General features: G+C 43.1%; 1 protein-coding gene across 1 annotated transcript in view; it reads left to right on the top strand.

Moving 5' to 3' along the window:
• The first annotated feature begins 447 nt into the window (after positions 1-447).
• Positions 448-15265, top strand: part of LOC126195571 (uncharacterized) — a 313541-nt gene continuing 298723 nt past the window's right edge. The window contains exon 1 of the mRNA XM_049934197.1: positions 448-678. Within this exon, the coding sequence (XP_049790154.1) occupies positions 448-678 (231 nt within the window). The remainder of the gene's footprint in view (positions 679-15265) is intronic.

The following is a 15265-nucleotide window of genomic DNA, read 5'->3' as shown; positions in this document are numbered from 1 at the left end:
CCGAAGTTGCATCGCTTCGGCCACAATGACGTGAAAACCTCGCGTGTTGGTAACGGTCCCTGGCTTTGGTGTCCCACGGCTGCCAGTGGAGATCGACGTGCAACACGCCGAGGACTTCACCGAGGCTCCTGGTCTGAAATATAAACGACTGTCTATCTATATCCCATTGCCTGAGGGACCCCCACCGGACTAGTGTAGCCTGTTCCGCGAGTCGCAGTGGAACCTGCGACGAGCCGCGCGGGATTAGCCGAGCGGCCACAGGGCGCTTCAGTCATGGACTGTGCGGCTGGTCCCGGCGGAGGTTCGAGTCCTCCCTCGGGCACGGGTGTGTGTGTTTGTCCTTAGGATAATTTAGGTTAAGCAGTGTGTAAGCTTAGGGACTGATGACCTTAGCAGTTAAGTCCCAAAAGATTTCACACACATTTGAACATTTTGTTTCAACCTGCGATGGTGACGAGTGCGGCTGTTGCAGGCTCGGCGGGCCTGCGGATGGCGGAGGCGCACATCCCGGCGCACGCGGTGCGCCACGAGTCGGCGCGCCTGCAGTGCCGCTTCGACCTGGAGGGCGAGTCGCTGTACTCCGTCAAGTGGTACAAGGACGGCCGCGAGTTCTACCGCTACGTGCCCCGCGACTCGCCGCCGGCCCTCCTCTTCCCCGTGCCCGGCATCTCCGTCGACGTGAGTACCTGTCGCCACCATACTTACTCACTGCATGACCGTGTGCTCCATCCTGTTATATTTAACTCCTACGCCGGCCGGTGTGGCCGAGCGGTTCTAGGCGCTTCAGTCTGGAGCTGCGCGACCCCTACGGTCGCAGGTTCGAATTCTGCCTCGGGCATAGACGTGTGTGATGTCCTTAGGTTAGTTAGGTTTAAGTAGTTCTACGTTCTAGGGGACTGATGACCTCAGACGTTAAGTCCCATAGTGCTCAGAGCCATTTGAACCATTTTTTTAACTTCCACATTAATGCAGGTGTTGATCCAGGGTTCGTTTCTCGGGGATCATAGTTACTGCCCCTGTCCCCCACTCCCCCACTCCTAAAATACTCCGCACTCCAATCTTCAACATGTCCCATAATCAGAATGAAATACATACACACATCAAAAAAAAGTTTTGCATCACCACAGTTCCCAGAACTCCCGAAGATAGACGTTGACTGTGGATATTGTATCACAGACACAGTCCCTTGGACTGTTCACAGATGTCACTAAACCCGCCCAAAGATGTAAACAACCATGCATGAGCAACGCTTGTTAGACGAAGGGGGTCCACATCCGATCAGATCCAGTCATTTCACCAGGAAGGGGGTACATGGCTCCTGTTGTCTGTAGTTCAACTGTGCCTATACGGTCAGTACCGCGGTTGAATCGCGTCCGCATTGTTACTTTGTGCCAGGAAGGGCTCTCAACAAGGCAAGTGTCCAAGCGTCTCAGAGTGAACCAAAGCGATGTCGTTCGGACATGGAGGAGATACAGACAGACTGGAACTGTCGATGACATGCCTCGCTCAGGCCGCCCAAGGGCCACTACTACAGTGGATGACCGCTACCTACGAATTATTGCTCGGCGGAACTATGACAGCAACGCCACCATCTCGAATAATGCTTTTCGTGCAGTCACACGACATCGTGTGCGCAATAGGCTGCATGATGCGCAACTGTACTCCCGACGTCCATGGCGAGGTCCATCTTTGCAACCACGCAGCGCAATACAAATGGTCCCAGCAACATGCCGAATGAACCGTGACTGTCGCATAAGCCTTCAACCACACAATCGTCAGAGATGTGCTTGGAGGCAACCCGGTCACGCTGAACTACTTACACACACTGTCCAGCGAATGTAGAAACGTGGAGGTTCCCTGCTGTTATTGGGTGGCATCATGTGGGGCCGACGTACGCCGCTGGTAGTCATGGAGGCCTCCGTAACGGCTGTACGATACGTGAATGCCATCCTCCGACCGATAGTGCAACAGTATCGCCAGCGTATTGGCAAGACATTCGTCTTCATGGACAACAATTCGCGCCCGCATCGTGCACATCTGAATGACTTTCTTCAGGATAACAGCGTCCCTCGACTAGAGTGGCCAGAATGTTCTCCACGCACGAAACCTATCGAACATGCCTGGAATAGATTGAAAAGGGCTGTTTATGGACGACGTGACCCATCAACCACTCTGAGGGATCTACGCCGAATCGCCGTTGTGGAGTGGGACAATGTGGACCAACAGTGCCTTGATGAACTTGTGGATAGTATGCCACGACGAATAGAGGCATGCATCAATGCAAGAGGACGTGCTACTGGGTATTAGAGGTACCGCTGTGTACAGCAATCTGGACCACCACCTCTGAAGGTCTCGCTCTATGGTGGTTCAACATGCCATGTGTGGTTGTCATGGTTGATCTCTATTCCAATTTTCTGTACAGGTTCCGGAACTCTCGGAACCGAGGTGATACAAAACTTTTTTTGATGTGTGTAGAATATTTTTGTATAAAAATAATAAACTGTTTAATTATCAAAGAATATATGAAATGCTAGTAGCTTCATCCCGCAGTGTTACGTGTGGTTAAATAGATATTTACAAAAAAATGCCTGGGCACATATTTATTCCAATCTTTTATTCTATTAGTCGTCTCTTTTCTCCTCTCCCCCCCCCCCCTCACTTCTCTGTCTGCCTCCTGCAACCACTTTCTCTGTTCAACTGTTCCTCCCACTCCTCTCTCTCTGTTCATTTTCTCCAACCTCTCTCTTTCTTCTCAACCCTTAACACAATTTGTCAATCTCCTCCTACCCCTCTCTCTGTACATATCCTCCTTCAACCTATCTATGTGCCCCTCTTCTCATTGTTTGTCTCCTCCTCCCCCCTCTCTTCACATCTCTACAGCTTTCCATTCAGCTAATTGTTTATGATGTCAAATCTTCTGACCTATCTGTCGTATAAAGGTTTATTTTTGTAGGTACCTTCAGCGACATACGTGTTTACTGTTTGGAAAATGTGTTGCCAATAGGGTTAGTGGCAAAGAGGCAATAAATTTAAATTTTATAAACGATGCCCTAGTTTTCCACATATCTAGGTGTTTAGAAAGTCATATCTCCTGAACTATAGGTCGTAAAATGATATAATTTTCTGATAAATTCAGTGTTGTAAAGGTGACAATTACTGAACTACATGAAATAAAATCGTCATAACTTCTGAATGGTTGGCATTACAACGTTCAAACTGTACAGTTGGCCGCGGTGTATGATGGGAATTAGTAAACGCTGTATGGTTTTGGTTTGCGACGAAGCGCACTTTCATTTGGATGGGTTAGTTAATAAACAAAATTGGCGCATTTGGTGGACGGACAATCCGCATTCGTGATCGAGAAGTCTCTTCAGCCTCAGTGGGTGACAGTGTGGTGCGCAGTGTCCAGTCACAGGATAATCGGTGCGATATTTCTTGATAGCACGATGACCACCGAACGGTGCGTGAAGGTTTTGGAAATGATTTCACCCCATTATCCAAAGTGAGCCTGATTTCGACAAGATGTGGTCCATGAAAGACGTAGTTCGACCCTATCGAAACAAGAGAGTGTTTGATGTCGTGGAGGAGCACTTTGGGGACCGCATTCTGGCTCTGGGGTACACAGGCATTGGCCTCGATTGGTCGGCATATTCTCCGAATCTGAACACATACGACTCCTTTTTGTGGGGCTATATTAAAGACAAGGAGCACAACAATAACCTCAAAAGCATTGCTGAGCTGTAAACAGTCATTTAGGAGGTCGTCGACGCCATCGATATTCCGACACTTCAGTGGGTCATGTAGAATTTCGCTAATCGTCTGCGCCACGTCATTGCCAATGATGGCAGGCATATCGAACATGCGATAACCTAAGTCCAAATATCTGTCGTGACGTTTACATGCTGTATAAAGTGTGGCTCACGTCTCAGTTTGTAACTAATTTAAATTTTCTTTTCATACACTTCAATAATTGTCACCCTGTATGTGAATATTGTCTGCAAAATGTGTCGCGAGAAATTAGGAGAAGGATAGACTACTAGTCACTGTGAAGATGATTCACTGTATTGAGTAGCAGACAAGCACAACGAAAAGAGTTGTACACATTGCTTTCGGCCAAAGCCTTCTTCAGCAAAGACAAGACACACTTCACACTAGCAAGCAAGCCTCAAGAACACATGAGCACTATATTTGGAACCTCCGACCGGAATACCATACTAACACACACACACACACACACATACACATACACATATACACACACACACACGCACACACACACCCACACACACACACACACACAAACTTTCACAATATATATACGATGTTAATGTAAAAACAATTTCTTTGTATCCATAGATACTAAAATTCTTTCACAGTGAAACGTTGGTTTAGCAGCAGCAGCAGCCTTTTGAGAATTGAAACTGCTTGGAGATTGTGGCCCTTGCAGATATATATAAATAGTCACATAGTTTGTTGTCAGACACCTTTTCTACTGGGTAACAACTATCAAACACAGGGATAATTAATTATTAAAAATGTGTATTGACATGAGTACAACAATGACAAAAATCTAAACATGTTCCTTTTCAGTTAAATACCAATTGGGCAGAAATCTTATGGCACTGAAAAATTTGTTCATATAAGTCTCAATAAAGAGCAGAATTAAATCATACTTCAAACAAAAATTTAAAAATGAATCCATGTTAAAACTTTGCCCTACTCTAACTTTCCGAAATGTTCAAAAAGAAATTGTTCAAATGGCTCTAAGCACTATGCGGCGTAACGTCTGAGGTCATCAGTCCTCTAGACTTAGAACTACGTAAACCTAACTAACCTAAGGACATCACACACATCCATGCCCGAGGCAGGTTTCGAACCTGCGACCGTAGCAGCCGCGTGATTCCGGACTGAAGCGCCTATAACCGCTCGGCCATAGTTTCCGGCTCTTCAAAATGATGGAGGAAACAAAAATTAAAGCAACTTTCTCAGTAGCTTGAAAATACACTGAAGTAAGGTACGTAACATTGCCGTGTGGCACATCCTGGCAATTCACTGTGTCAACCGCAAGGCAAGGGGCTATGAATGTGAAAGTTTCGCTTGTGGGAGTCCGACGTGCGGGGCAGACAGCACAAGGTACAGTTCAGTCCGATACCGACTTCTCAGGCACCGGGGCAGTACCGGCTGGTCATTCCTCCTTGCAGCCGGCGTTGCTGTCTCCTCTTGTCGCTCAGCCGCCAGCCGCCAGAGGTCTTCCTCGGCCCTCACTCCAACTCTCGTGTCTGTTCTGCTCCGCCCGGCCACATTTACCATGGTCCCCACTGGTGGCTTGCTCGTCTCCGTTAATCAGTGGTTCCCGACCTGGGATAATCACCCCCTGAGGAGCAAAACGCAATTTTCACAGGAGAAAATAGGAAAGCATTCAATCGTCTTTCGATACGAGAAATTAAATAATTTTTGAAACAACATTACTACTATCTCTATTACACGAGTCTGCATTACTTATTATTTAAATTATCAATAATTAAATTTTTTTTCAAATACTAGCATTAACATGTGACCGAGTGTGGTGGAGGCTACAGCTTGTGCAACAAATGTGTCAACATTTTCCTCATATAGTAGCGGAAGATGTAGAAAAAATGGTTACGGGAAAATGCGGGATTTCTAGTACTCGTAGGAATGAGAGAGGATAAAGACAATCGAGGTCTGCAATAAATTTCAGACGGTATAAGCGAAAACTCTGTTCAGGAATCACAAGAAGAGGTAGTATACTTGGAAAAGCTGGGAGATACGGGAATATTTCAGTTAGATTAAGTTATGATCAGGCAGAGATTCGAAATCAGATATTGGGTTATGAGGCGTATCCAAGGGGCACATATGCAGGGTGTTCGGAGATTCCAGTTACACACTTCTAAGACTTGTAGAGGGGTGTGAGCAGCTAATATTTTGATTTACTATCCATGTCTGGAAACATACATTTCCTGTGCTACAAAATTTGAAAACCTGTTGCTAATGCGACCACTTTTACAGGTACCTGATTAGACGTGAATCAGTACATTACTTGTTTTACAGTTCCACTCATTAATAGCCAAAGAAATTGCTCGCGTACTTGTTGGCGGGTTCTCTTCAACGCCATGCAGTACGGACTCTTCCAACTCGGGTGTCCGGCGTCCCCTCGCAGCAACACAGTCAGGCTTTCTGACGATGAAAGTACCCTTTCTCGAACCCGTTGCGAAATTGTGGCGGAAAGGGGATGCGATGGAGGCGGACGTTGTGTAGAATGATCTTGACTGCCGTGAGCTTTGCCATTCAGAAGGATTATGTCAGCGTATAGTGCGAATATGTACTCAACCATGCTGCTCTAACACTCGCAACACGTGAATGAGCCTCGAACCAGGTCATACATATAGGAGAGACATCAAATGACATCAACCGATCCGACGTAGCGACCCCCTCAAACATGACTAACCTGTTGTATACCTGCCTAGCAAACATGTTTTCAAACGGCTGCAACAAAGAATCGATACGTTTGCAGACAAAGGTTCCTGTCCAAAATATTATGTACTCACTCCACTCTACAAGTCCAAAAGTTTGTAGTGGGTATTTCCAAACACCATGTAGACCCTGATCAAAATCTGGTAATGGTGAAGAGTAGGCTGAAGTTTAAGTCGGGAAGAATCAATGCACAAAGAATGCGATATGAATATCTTGAGGAATGAGCAGACACACTTGAAGTTCACTGAGGCTATAGATAGGATTACTGTGATAATGAATAGCTCAATAGGGAGTTCAGCTGAAGAGGAATGAACGTCTCTAAAAAGAGCAATCACAGAAGTTGGAGAGAAAAAACGTAGGTACAAAGAAAGTAACTGCAAAGAAACCACGGATAACAGAAGAAATACTTCAGTGATCGGAGAAGGAAGGAAGTACAAAAATGTTAAGGGAATTTCAGGAATACAGAAATTCAAGTCACTTAGGAAAGAAATGAACAAGAAATGCAGGAAAGTTAAGGAGGAATCCCTAAATGGAAAATGTGAAGAAACTGAAAAAGAAATGATTGTGGGAAGAACTGAGTCAGCAAACAGAAAATTCAAAACATCCTTCGGCAAAATTATGAGCGTAATGGGAATGCCACTGTTAAATGCAGAGGAGAGAGCGGAAAGGTGAAAAAGAGTACACTAAGGTCCTGTATGGTGGCGGAGCACTTATCTCATGACGTGAAAGAAGAAGAAAGAAGAAACAAGAGAAGAGGTAGTTGATACAGTACTAGAAGAGCTTTGGAAGACTTAAAATCAAATGAGGCTGAAGGGATAGATAATATTCCATCGGAATTTGGAAAATCATTGGAGAAAGTGGCACGCAAACAATTATTCACGATGTGTAGAATGTATGCATCTGAGATATACTATCAGACTTTCGGAAAAACATCATCCACACAATTCCGATGATAGCAAGTGCCGACAAGTGCGAGAATTATGGTACAATCAGTTTAACAGTTCAGTCATCCCATTTGTTTACAAGAATAATATACAGAAGGAAAGACAAGAAAATTGAGGATCTATTAGATGAAGGCAGTTCTGACGTTGACGCAAAATTTAAGAAAAGTCGAGACACATTCATAGGATCTATTGAGCGGAAAAAGCGTTCGAGAATGTAAAACAGTGCAGTGCAATACGTTCGAAACCACGAGAAAAATGTGGGTAAGCTATAGGCAAACATGGGTAATATACAATATGTACAAGAACCGAGAGGAAGCAATAAGAATGTAAGATAGGGATGTCATCTTTGTCCTGTTGGTCAGACTCTTGGGTGGTCCATTGATCGTGACCGGGCCAAATATCTCAAGAAATAAGCGTCAAACGAAAAAACTACAGAGAACGAAATTTCTCTAGCTTGAAGGGGGAAACCACATGGCACTATGGTTGGCCCGCTAGACGGCGCTGCCATAGGTCAAACGGATATCAACTGCGTTTCTTTAAATACGAACCCCGATTTTTTATTACATATTCGTGTAGTACGTAAAGAAATATGAATGTTTTAGTTGGACCACTGTTTTTCGCTTTGTGACAGATGGCACTTTAATAGTCACAAACATATGGCTCACAATTTTAGACGAACAGTTGGTAACAGGTAGGTTTTTTAAATTAAAATACAGATCGTAGGTACGTTTGAACATTTTATTTCGGTTGTCCCAATGTGATACATGTACCTTTGTGAACTTATCATTTCTGAGAACACATGCTGTTACAGCCTGATTACCTGTAAATACCACATTAATGCAATAAATGCTCAAAATGATGCCCGTCAACCTCAATGCATTTGGCAATACGTGTAACGACATTCCTATCAACAGCGAGTAGTTCGCCTTCCGAAATGTTCGCACATGCATTGACAATGCGCTGACGCATCTTGTCAGGCGTTGTCGGTGGATGACGATAGCAAATATCCTTCAACTTTCCCCACAGAAAAAAATTGGGGGAAGTCAGATTCTCTGAACGTGCGAGCCATGCTTCGTCGACCAATCCACCTGTCATGAAATTTGCTATTCAATACCGTTTCAACCGCACGCTAGCTATGTGCCGGACATCCATCGTGTTGGAAGTACATCGCCATTCTGTCATGCAGTGAAACATCTTGTAGTAACATCGGTAGACCATTACGTAGGAAATCAGCATACATTGCACCATTTAGATTGACATCGATAAAATGGGGGCCAATATTCCTTCCTCCCATAATGCCATACATTAACCCACCAAGGTTGCTGATGTTCCACTTGTAGCCATCGCGGATTTCCGTTGCCCAATAGTGCATATTACGCCAGTTTACGTTAACGCTGTTGGTGAACGACGCTTCGTCGCTAAATAGAACACGTGCAAAAAATCTGTAATCGTCCCGTAATTTCTCTTGTGTCCAGTGGCAGAACTGTACACGACGTTCAGAGTCGTCGCCATGCAATTCCTGGTGCATAGATATATGGTACGGGTGCAATCGATTTTGATGTAGCATTCTTAACACCGACGTTTTTGAGATTCCCGATTCTCGCGCAATTTGTCTGCTACTGATGTGCGGATTAGCCGCGACAGCAGCTAAAGCACCTACTTGGGCATCATCATTTGTTGCAGGTCGTGGTTGACGTTTCACATGTGGCTGAACACTTCCTGTTTCCTTAAATAACGTAACTATCCGGCGAACGGTCCGAACACTTTGGATGATGTCGTCCAGGATACCGAGCAGCGTACATAGCACACGCCCGTTGGGCATTTTGATCACAATAGCCATACATAAACACGATATCGACCCTTTCTTCACTTGGTAAACGGTCCATTTTAACATGGGTAATGTATCACGAAGCAAACACCGTCCACACTGGCGGAATGTTACTTATGCGTTTGTGACTATTACAGCGCCATCTATCACAAAGCGAAAAATGGGTCCAACTAATACATTCATATTTCTCTAAGTACTACATGAATATGTAATAAAAAATGGGATTCCCTATTTAAAAAAATCGCAGTTGATACCCGTTTGACCTATATCAGCGCCATCTAGAGGGTCAAACATAGCGCTATCTGGTTTCCCCCTTCAAGCTAGACGAGTTTCGTTCTTTGTAGTTTTTTCGTTTGATGCTTATTTCGTGAGATATTTGGCCTGGTCACTATCAGTGGACCACCCTGTATACTTCGAAGAACCATGACGGAAATAAAAAATAATCAAGAGTGGGATTAAAATTCAAGATGAATGGATATCAATGTTAAGATTCGCTGATGATATTTCTAACCTTAGTGAAAGTGAAGAAGAATTGCAGGACTTGTTGAATGGAATGAACTGTGTAATCAGTACAGAACATAGAGTGAGAGTAAATTGTAGAAAGCTGAAAGTAATGAAAAGTAGCAGAAATGAGAATGGCGAGAAACTTATCTCGAAGTAGGTGAAGTTAAGTAATTGTTCTACGTAGGCAGCGAAGTAACCGATGACGGACGGAGCAAGGAGAAGTAAAATGCAGACTAGCACTGACAAGAAGGCCATTGCTTGACAAGAGAAGTCTACAAGTATCAAACAGAGGTCTCAATTCGAGAAATAAATTTCTGAGAATGTGTATGACAGTGAGAAATGAACTGTGGGAAAACCATAGCAGAAGAATTTTAGACGTGAGGTTACGAAGAACGTTGAATGAGGTGGACTGATAAGGTAAGGAAAGAGGAGATTGTCTGCAGAATAGGCGTAGGCTAAGACGTCAGTGAATAACTTCCATGGTACTAGGGGGAGCCGTAGAGGGTAAAAACTGTATAAGAAAACGATACTTGGATACCTCCAGCAAATAACTGAGGACAAGGTTGCAAGTGCGTCACTGAAAGAAAAATGTTGGCACAGGGCAGGAATTCGTCGCAGGCCGCATCAGACTAGTCAGAAGACTGATGAGTGAAAAAAAAAAAAAAAGAAAAGAAATCTTTGACCCACAAATCACACAATCTGCAACATGCGTCTATGATAGTAAAAGTGAGATATATACAATACATATGCTTAAATATTCCATGGAAATGCCTTCTCCGAATTATATATAGTTCCCTCAACAGGCCAGAAACTGCTTCATTATTCACTCCGCAAGAACAAATGAGCTAATTGTCAGTATAATTGTATTATTAGTGGTAGTGGTCAGACGATAACGACTGGCAGCCTGAGGTCTTCCAGTTTATGCCATTTCATGTAAGGGGTCCAGCAATCAAATAATTTACAAACAGTAACTTCAGTACGCGCATTTTAACGTGATTTATTTTAAATGGAGATGTCCGGTGTGGGTGAACCAAGTGCCACTAGGGAGAGAAGTGATATAGAGGAAGCAAGTCTTGCAACAAGTGTCCAGGGCGTGAATGTGAATAGTTAGCATTCTTTTCTGAGAAGGAGTTGTAGGTAGCACTCCTATGCAGGATTTCTATAAGAAAGTTTGTTAGAAATAAGTAGTACCTATCGCTTTATTGAATCTTTAGCTCATGATTTAATAAGACACCTACAAAAACCAAATATCAGTTATCTTTCCTTATTTTAAAAATAAAGTGTTCAAAGAAAATTATTTTTCATTCTAATTTTAGTTCGGCGCTGATGATGATGTGCGAAAGACAAAGGGGGGAGGGGGGTTTTACTAACAAACACCCGTCTGCACTCAGGTGTAATGGTCTCAGAAACGATGAGGACCACTACATTAAATTCTCGCGCTATTTTGCACCGCTGCAGGTAGAAAACTACTCCAACTCTCACGGATATAGGAGGAGGACAAATGTGCGAAAATCGTAATAATACCCATGACAACTGAAAAACGTCGAGAATTCGGCTTAGAAACTCATTTAGAGTTATTCATAGTGAGAAAGCCTTTGGTAACGTACAAAAGAAACTTTTAGGTGGAAAATACTGGAAATAAAAGGTTTCCCTAGACACCTTATTTATACCATGAACATTCTATATATAAATATAAAAAATAGTAATAATTTAGGTTCGAAAATGTCACATGAAATTTTAATAAATCAAGGTTTTCCACAAGGGTGCATTAAATCGCCCGCTTGATTTAATTTATATATTGACGACGTAGTTATCAAATGAAAAGATGAAATACATTCAGGCATTAAAAATATGATCTCCCGTACCTTTAAATACTCTTTTATACGTTGGTGCATTTACAAAGAGCTGTACGTAGATTGAGCAGAAACGAGACCTATTACAACTTAACATCAAATAAGACAAAAATAATGGCTTCCAAAAGAAAGAATCAAAAATGGCTCTGAGCACTATGGGACTCAACTGCTGAGGTCATAAGTCCCCTAGAACTTAGAACTACTTAAACCTAACTAACCTAAGGACATCACACACATCCATGCCCGAGGCAGGATTCGAACCTGCGACCGTAGCGGTCGCGCGGTTCCAGACTGTAGCGCCAGAACCGCTCGGCCACCAGCCGCCGGCAGAAAGAATCCAATCAGATCGAAAGTAATAATAAATGAGAAAAATTTGGAACACATATGTCACTTTAATTATCTAGGGTGTGATGTTAGTTTGAACTATGACAAACACATTGACAAGAAGGTTAATAAAAATTGCCCTATCTGCGTAACAATTAGAACATTGGGAAGAAAAACAAGAAATGAAGTAGAAATAAAACTATAAAGTTATGTCCGTCCCTACTCTTCCACATGGTTCCGAATCATGACCAGTAACAAAAAAAAAAAAAAAAAAAAAAAAAACCACGTATACAGGCCGGAGAGACGAATTTCATGATATCTGTAGTGGGCAGTAGTAAAATGGATAAAATAAAAATGAAAAGATAAGATCAGAAAATCAGATTTAAAAATCTTTCCAGTTAATGAGAAGGCAGAAGAGAATAGAATGAATAGGAATACGTTGATTGAATGATAGAAATAAGATTGCCATAAAAGAAAGGAATATTGTTTAATTTGAAAGAGACCTCGTAAGAGATGGATGGATGGATGGTAGAGACCGGAACAGGTGACTACAACACTTAATCCTTGGAAGGAGATGATGGTGCTCGGTGATTTTTATTTCGAAGACATCTTTAATGTACAGTCGAGGAAGCTATTGGTGTGAACTATAACACAGCTTTTATAAATTTTGATTTGGTGGCCGGTCTCCAGAGAATGCTCAAGCGGATTTGTGGGGTCTACAATGAGCACTGTTTGTCCGATATATGACTGGTCACACTTGCAAAATATTTCGTAAATATCATGTGTTCTAAGATCTGGCGAATTTTTAACTGGCCTCGGTAATTGTAGGATTTATGTCGGAGGGCAACATCGACTTGTTTTTGTGTCTTTGTTTTATCATAGTGGAGTGTTTTTCACTTTCCTTAGGCAGTTACCAGTGGTTTGACGATTCGACGAGTGTATGTGTCAACTTGTGGATGTGCGCCTTTAGCTATCGGGAATGTTACAGGTCATGTCGGAAGCACATCCAAGTGGGAGACAAACACATGAGCAGCTTATAAGTATGCTGTGTTAAACGTACAAAGTATATACCGAAGGAGACCCTAATTTCGGAATTAAATATCTCGAAAACTAAGATCGAGAGATGAATCCAAGAAAAGGAATGTTTGTTGTGAAAACTATACGAGTTTTACAGAGAAGTTTCGACGTAGTTCGAAACACTGCTAACAGATGGTGTTGAACGCTGTGCAGATCGTACAATAGTAGCGTGCACAATCCAAATCGTCCTCTGCAGGGAGTCTTTACAATCACATCAATCCTTTAGAAATGTCACCACTCACAGTACGGAGGTGGTGTTAACGTCCGAAGAAGTGGAAAATGAATTCAGATGCCAGACAGATCGCCGATTCGAACTCGTCCAGGTCGCTGCGATGGTTGCGATAGACAATGTAATTGATGTGTCCCATAAAAAGTAGCCACAAGGAGTTAGATCGGGATATATGGAGGCCAGTTCATATCTGCGGCAGTAAATTTGCAATATTCTAACGCAATGACTTTATTCCCGAAGAACTGATCAAGAAAGTGAAACACCTGTTCGATGCGTTGTGGTCTGACCCCATCTTGCATGAAGTACGCGGTGCCTGGTTAATCCTCCAACGCTATCTGTGTGGTCGACAAATTGTTCCATAGTTGTAACATAACGTTGACTAGTGACCGTTTCTCGCATGAAAAGGGGCCAATAATGCATTCGCTGTATATCGCAGAACAAACAGCAACTTTGGGAGAACGCTCGTGGAGTGGTTTTGCTTCATACAAATGGGGATTTTTGAAACTCTATAATCAGCAGTCTGTTTGTTCTCGGTTTCATTCACATGGAAGTGTGCTTCATCGGTTAACCAGATGGAGCCAACGTCAAATCCTCTATTATCAATCATTGAGAGAATCTGGTTCGCAAAGTCAGCCCACTATCACACTGCACTGCCTCTTACGTGGCCTGGGGTCTTCTTATTTTGAATGGCTCTGAGCACTATGGGACTTAACTTCTGAGGTCATCAGTCCCCTAGAACTTAGATCTACTTAAACCTAACTAACCTAAGGACATCACACACATTCATGCCCGAGGCAGGATTCGAGCCTGCGACCGTAGCCATCATGCGGTTCCAGACAGTAGCGCCTAGAACCGCTCGGCCGGCCGGCAATTGTGTGCTGGAACGTTTCAAACCAGTCTCTGCTGCAGTTCTGGGTACTGATTTCCTTGTATTTTGCGGAATAATTCCAGAAATTCTGGCGACATTTTCAGGAGGGACTACTGTTTGCTTTGGCCCAATACATCCCCCATTAGATCATCAGCTACACTGCCGGTCCGTTGAATTTGGTGAAGAGCTTGCGAATGGCTTTCATATCGGGTCCTTATGGGACATTAAACTGTGTTGGAAAACTGCGCCTTTTTGCCTTACAACTATGTTTTAATGTGTGGTGTTCCAGTACCACTTCAATGGAATACATGATTGCGACCTATTCCTTCGGTACGCTATCGCGATTACAGTGCCATCTGTTAGCAGCTTTTCGTGCCATGTCGAAGCTTCTGTATGACTTCTGTATAAAATTCTTATATTTTTCACAATAAACATACGGTGTGTTGTACTCGTCTATCGATCTCAGTTTTCGAGATATTTAATTCTGATATCAGGGACTCGCTCGTTGGACACCCTGCAGCTGGTAAGTTCTAGAATGCCTTGTCATATTCGAGGCTTTTAGTTTTTATGCTACTTTATTCTCCGAAAGTGAGCTCTGAAACTAGGAAATTGATATATGTAAAAATATAAAATCTCCCTCAAACGTTTTTAGTAGGGGCCATGACCCTCATTCCCCATCCGACACCTGCACACCTGCTTTGCATCCGCGCCTGCGCTAACGACCAGTCCACACCGAAAGATACAGACAGTTATGTCTACACTAACTGCAGCGCACGGGCCACACCAGTTAGAACTTGAGGAGACTGTACTGATGTAATGTTCCGTAATTATGGAATTTTGTTGAGGCAGCAAGCTAGGAAGGCTGTTACGATAATTAATTGTATTATTTACAGTGTAATAATGCTTGCATTTGGCAGTTGCGGTTACAATAGGCAAATTGGATTAGGTGTGACACTTGCAGAAGTGTAAATCATTTTATGTCCATAAAATGTTCTGTTTCGACGCCCAAAGTTACTGATATGCCCAGGAATCGGACAAGGATTGGAACTCCTCGTGGAAGGCTAAGTCCCACTTATGACATCTCTCACAATTTGCATTCAATATTTAAGGAGGTAATCATAAATGAAAAAGGGTTAATTTGGCCCA

Source organism: Schistocerca nitens, chromosome 7 (assembly GCF_023898315.1).
Source record: "Schistocerca nitens isolate TAMUIC-IGC-003100 chromosome 7, iqSchNite1.1, whole genome shotgun sequence".
Taxonomy (NCBI): domain Eukaryota; kingdom Metazoa; phylum Arthropoda; class Insecta; order Orthoptera; family Acrididae; genus Schistocerca; species Schistocerca nitens.
Note: the sequence above shows the minus strand (reverse complement) of the source record. Positions and strands in the feature narration are given on the sequence as shown.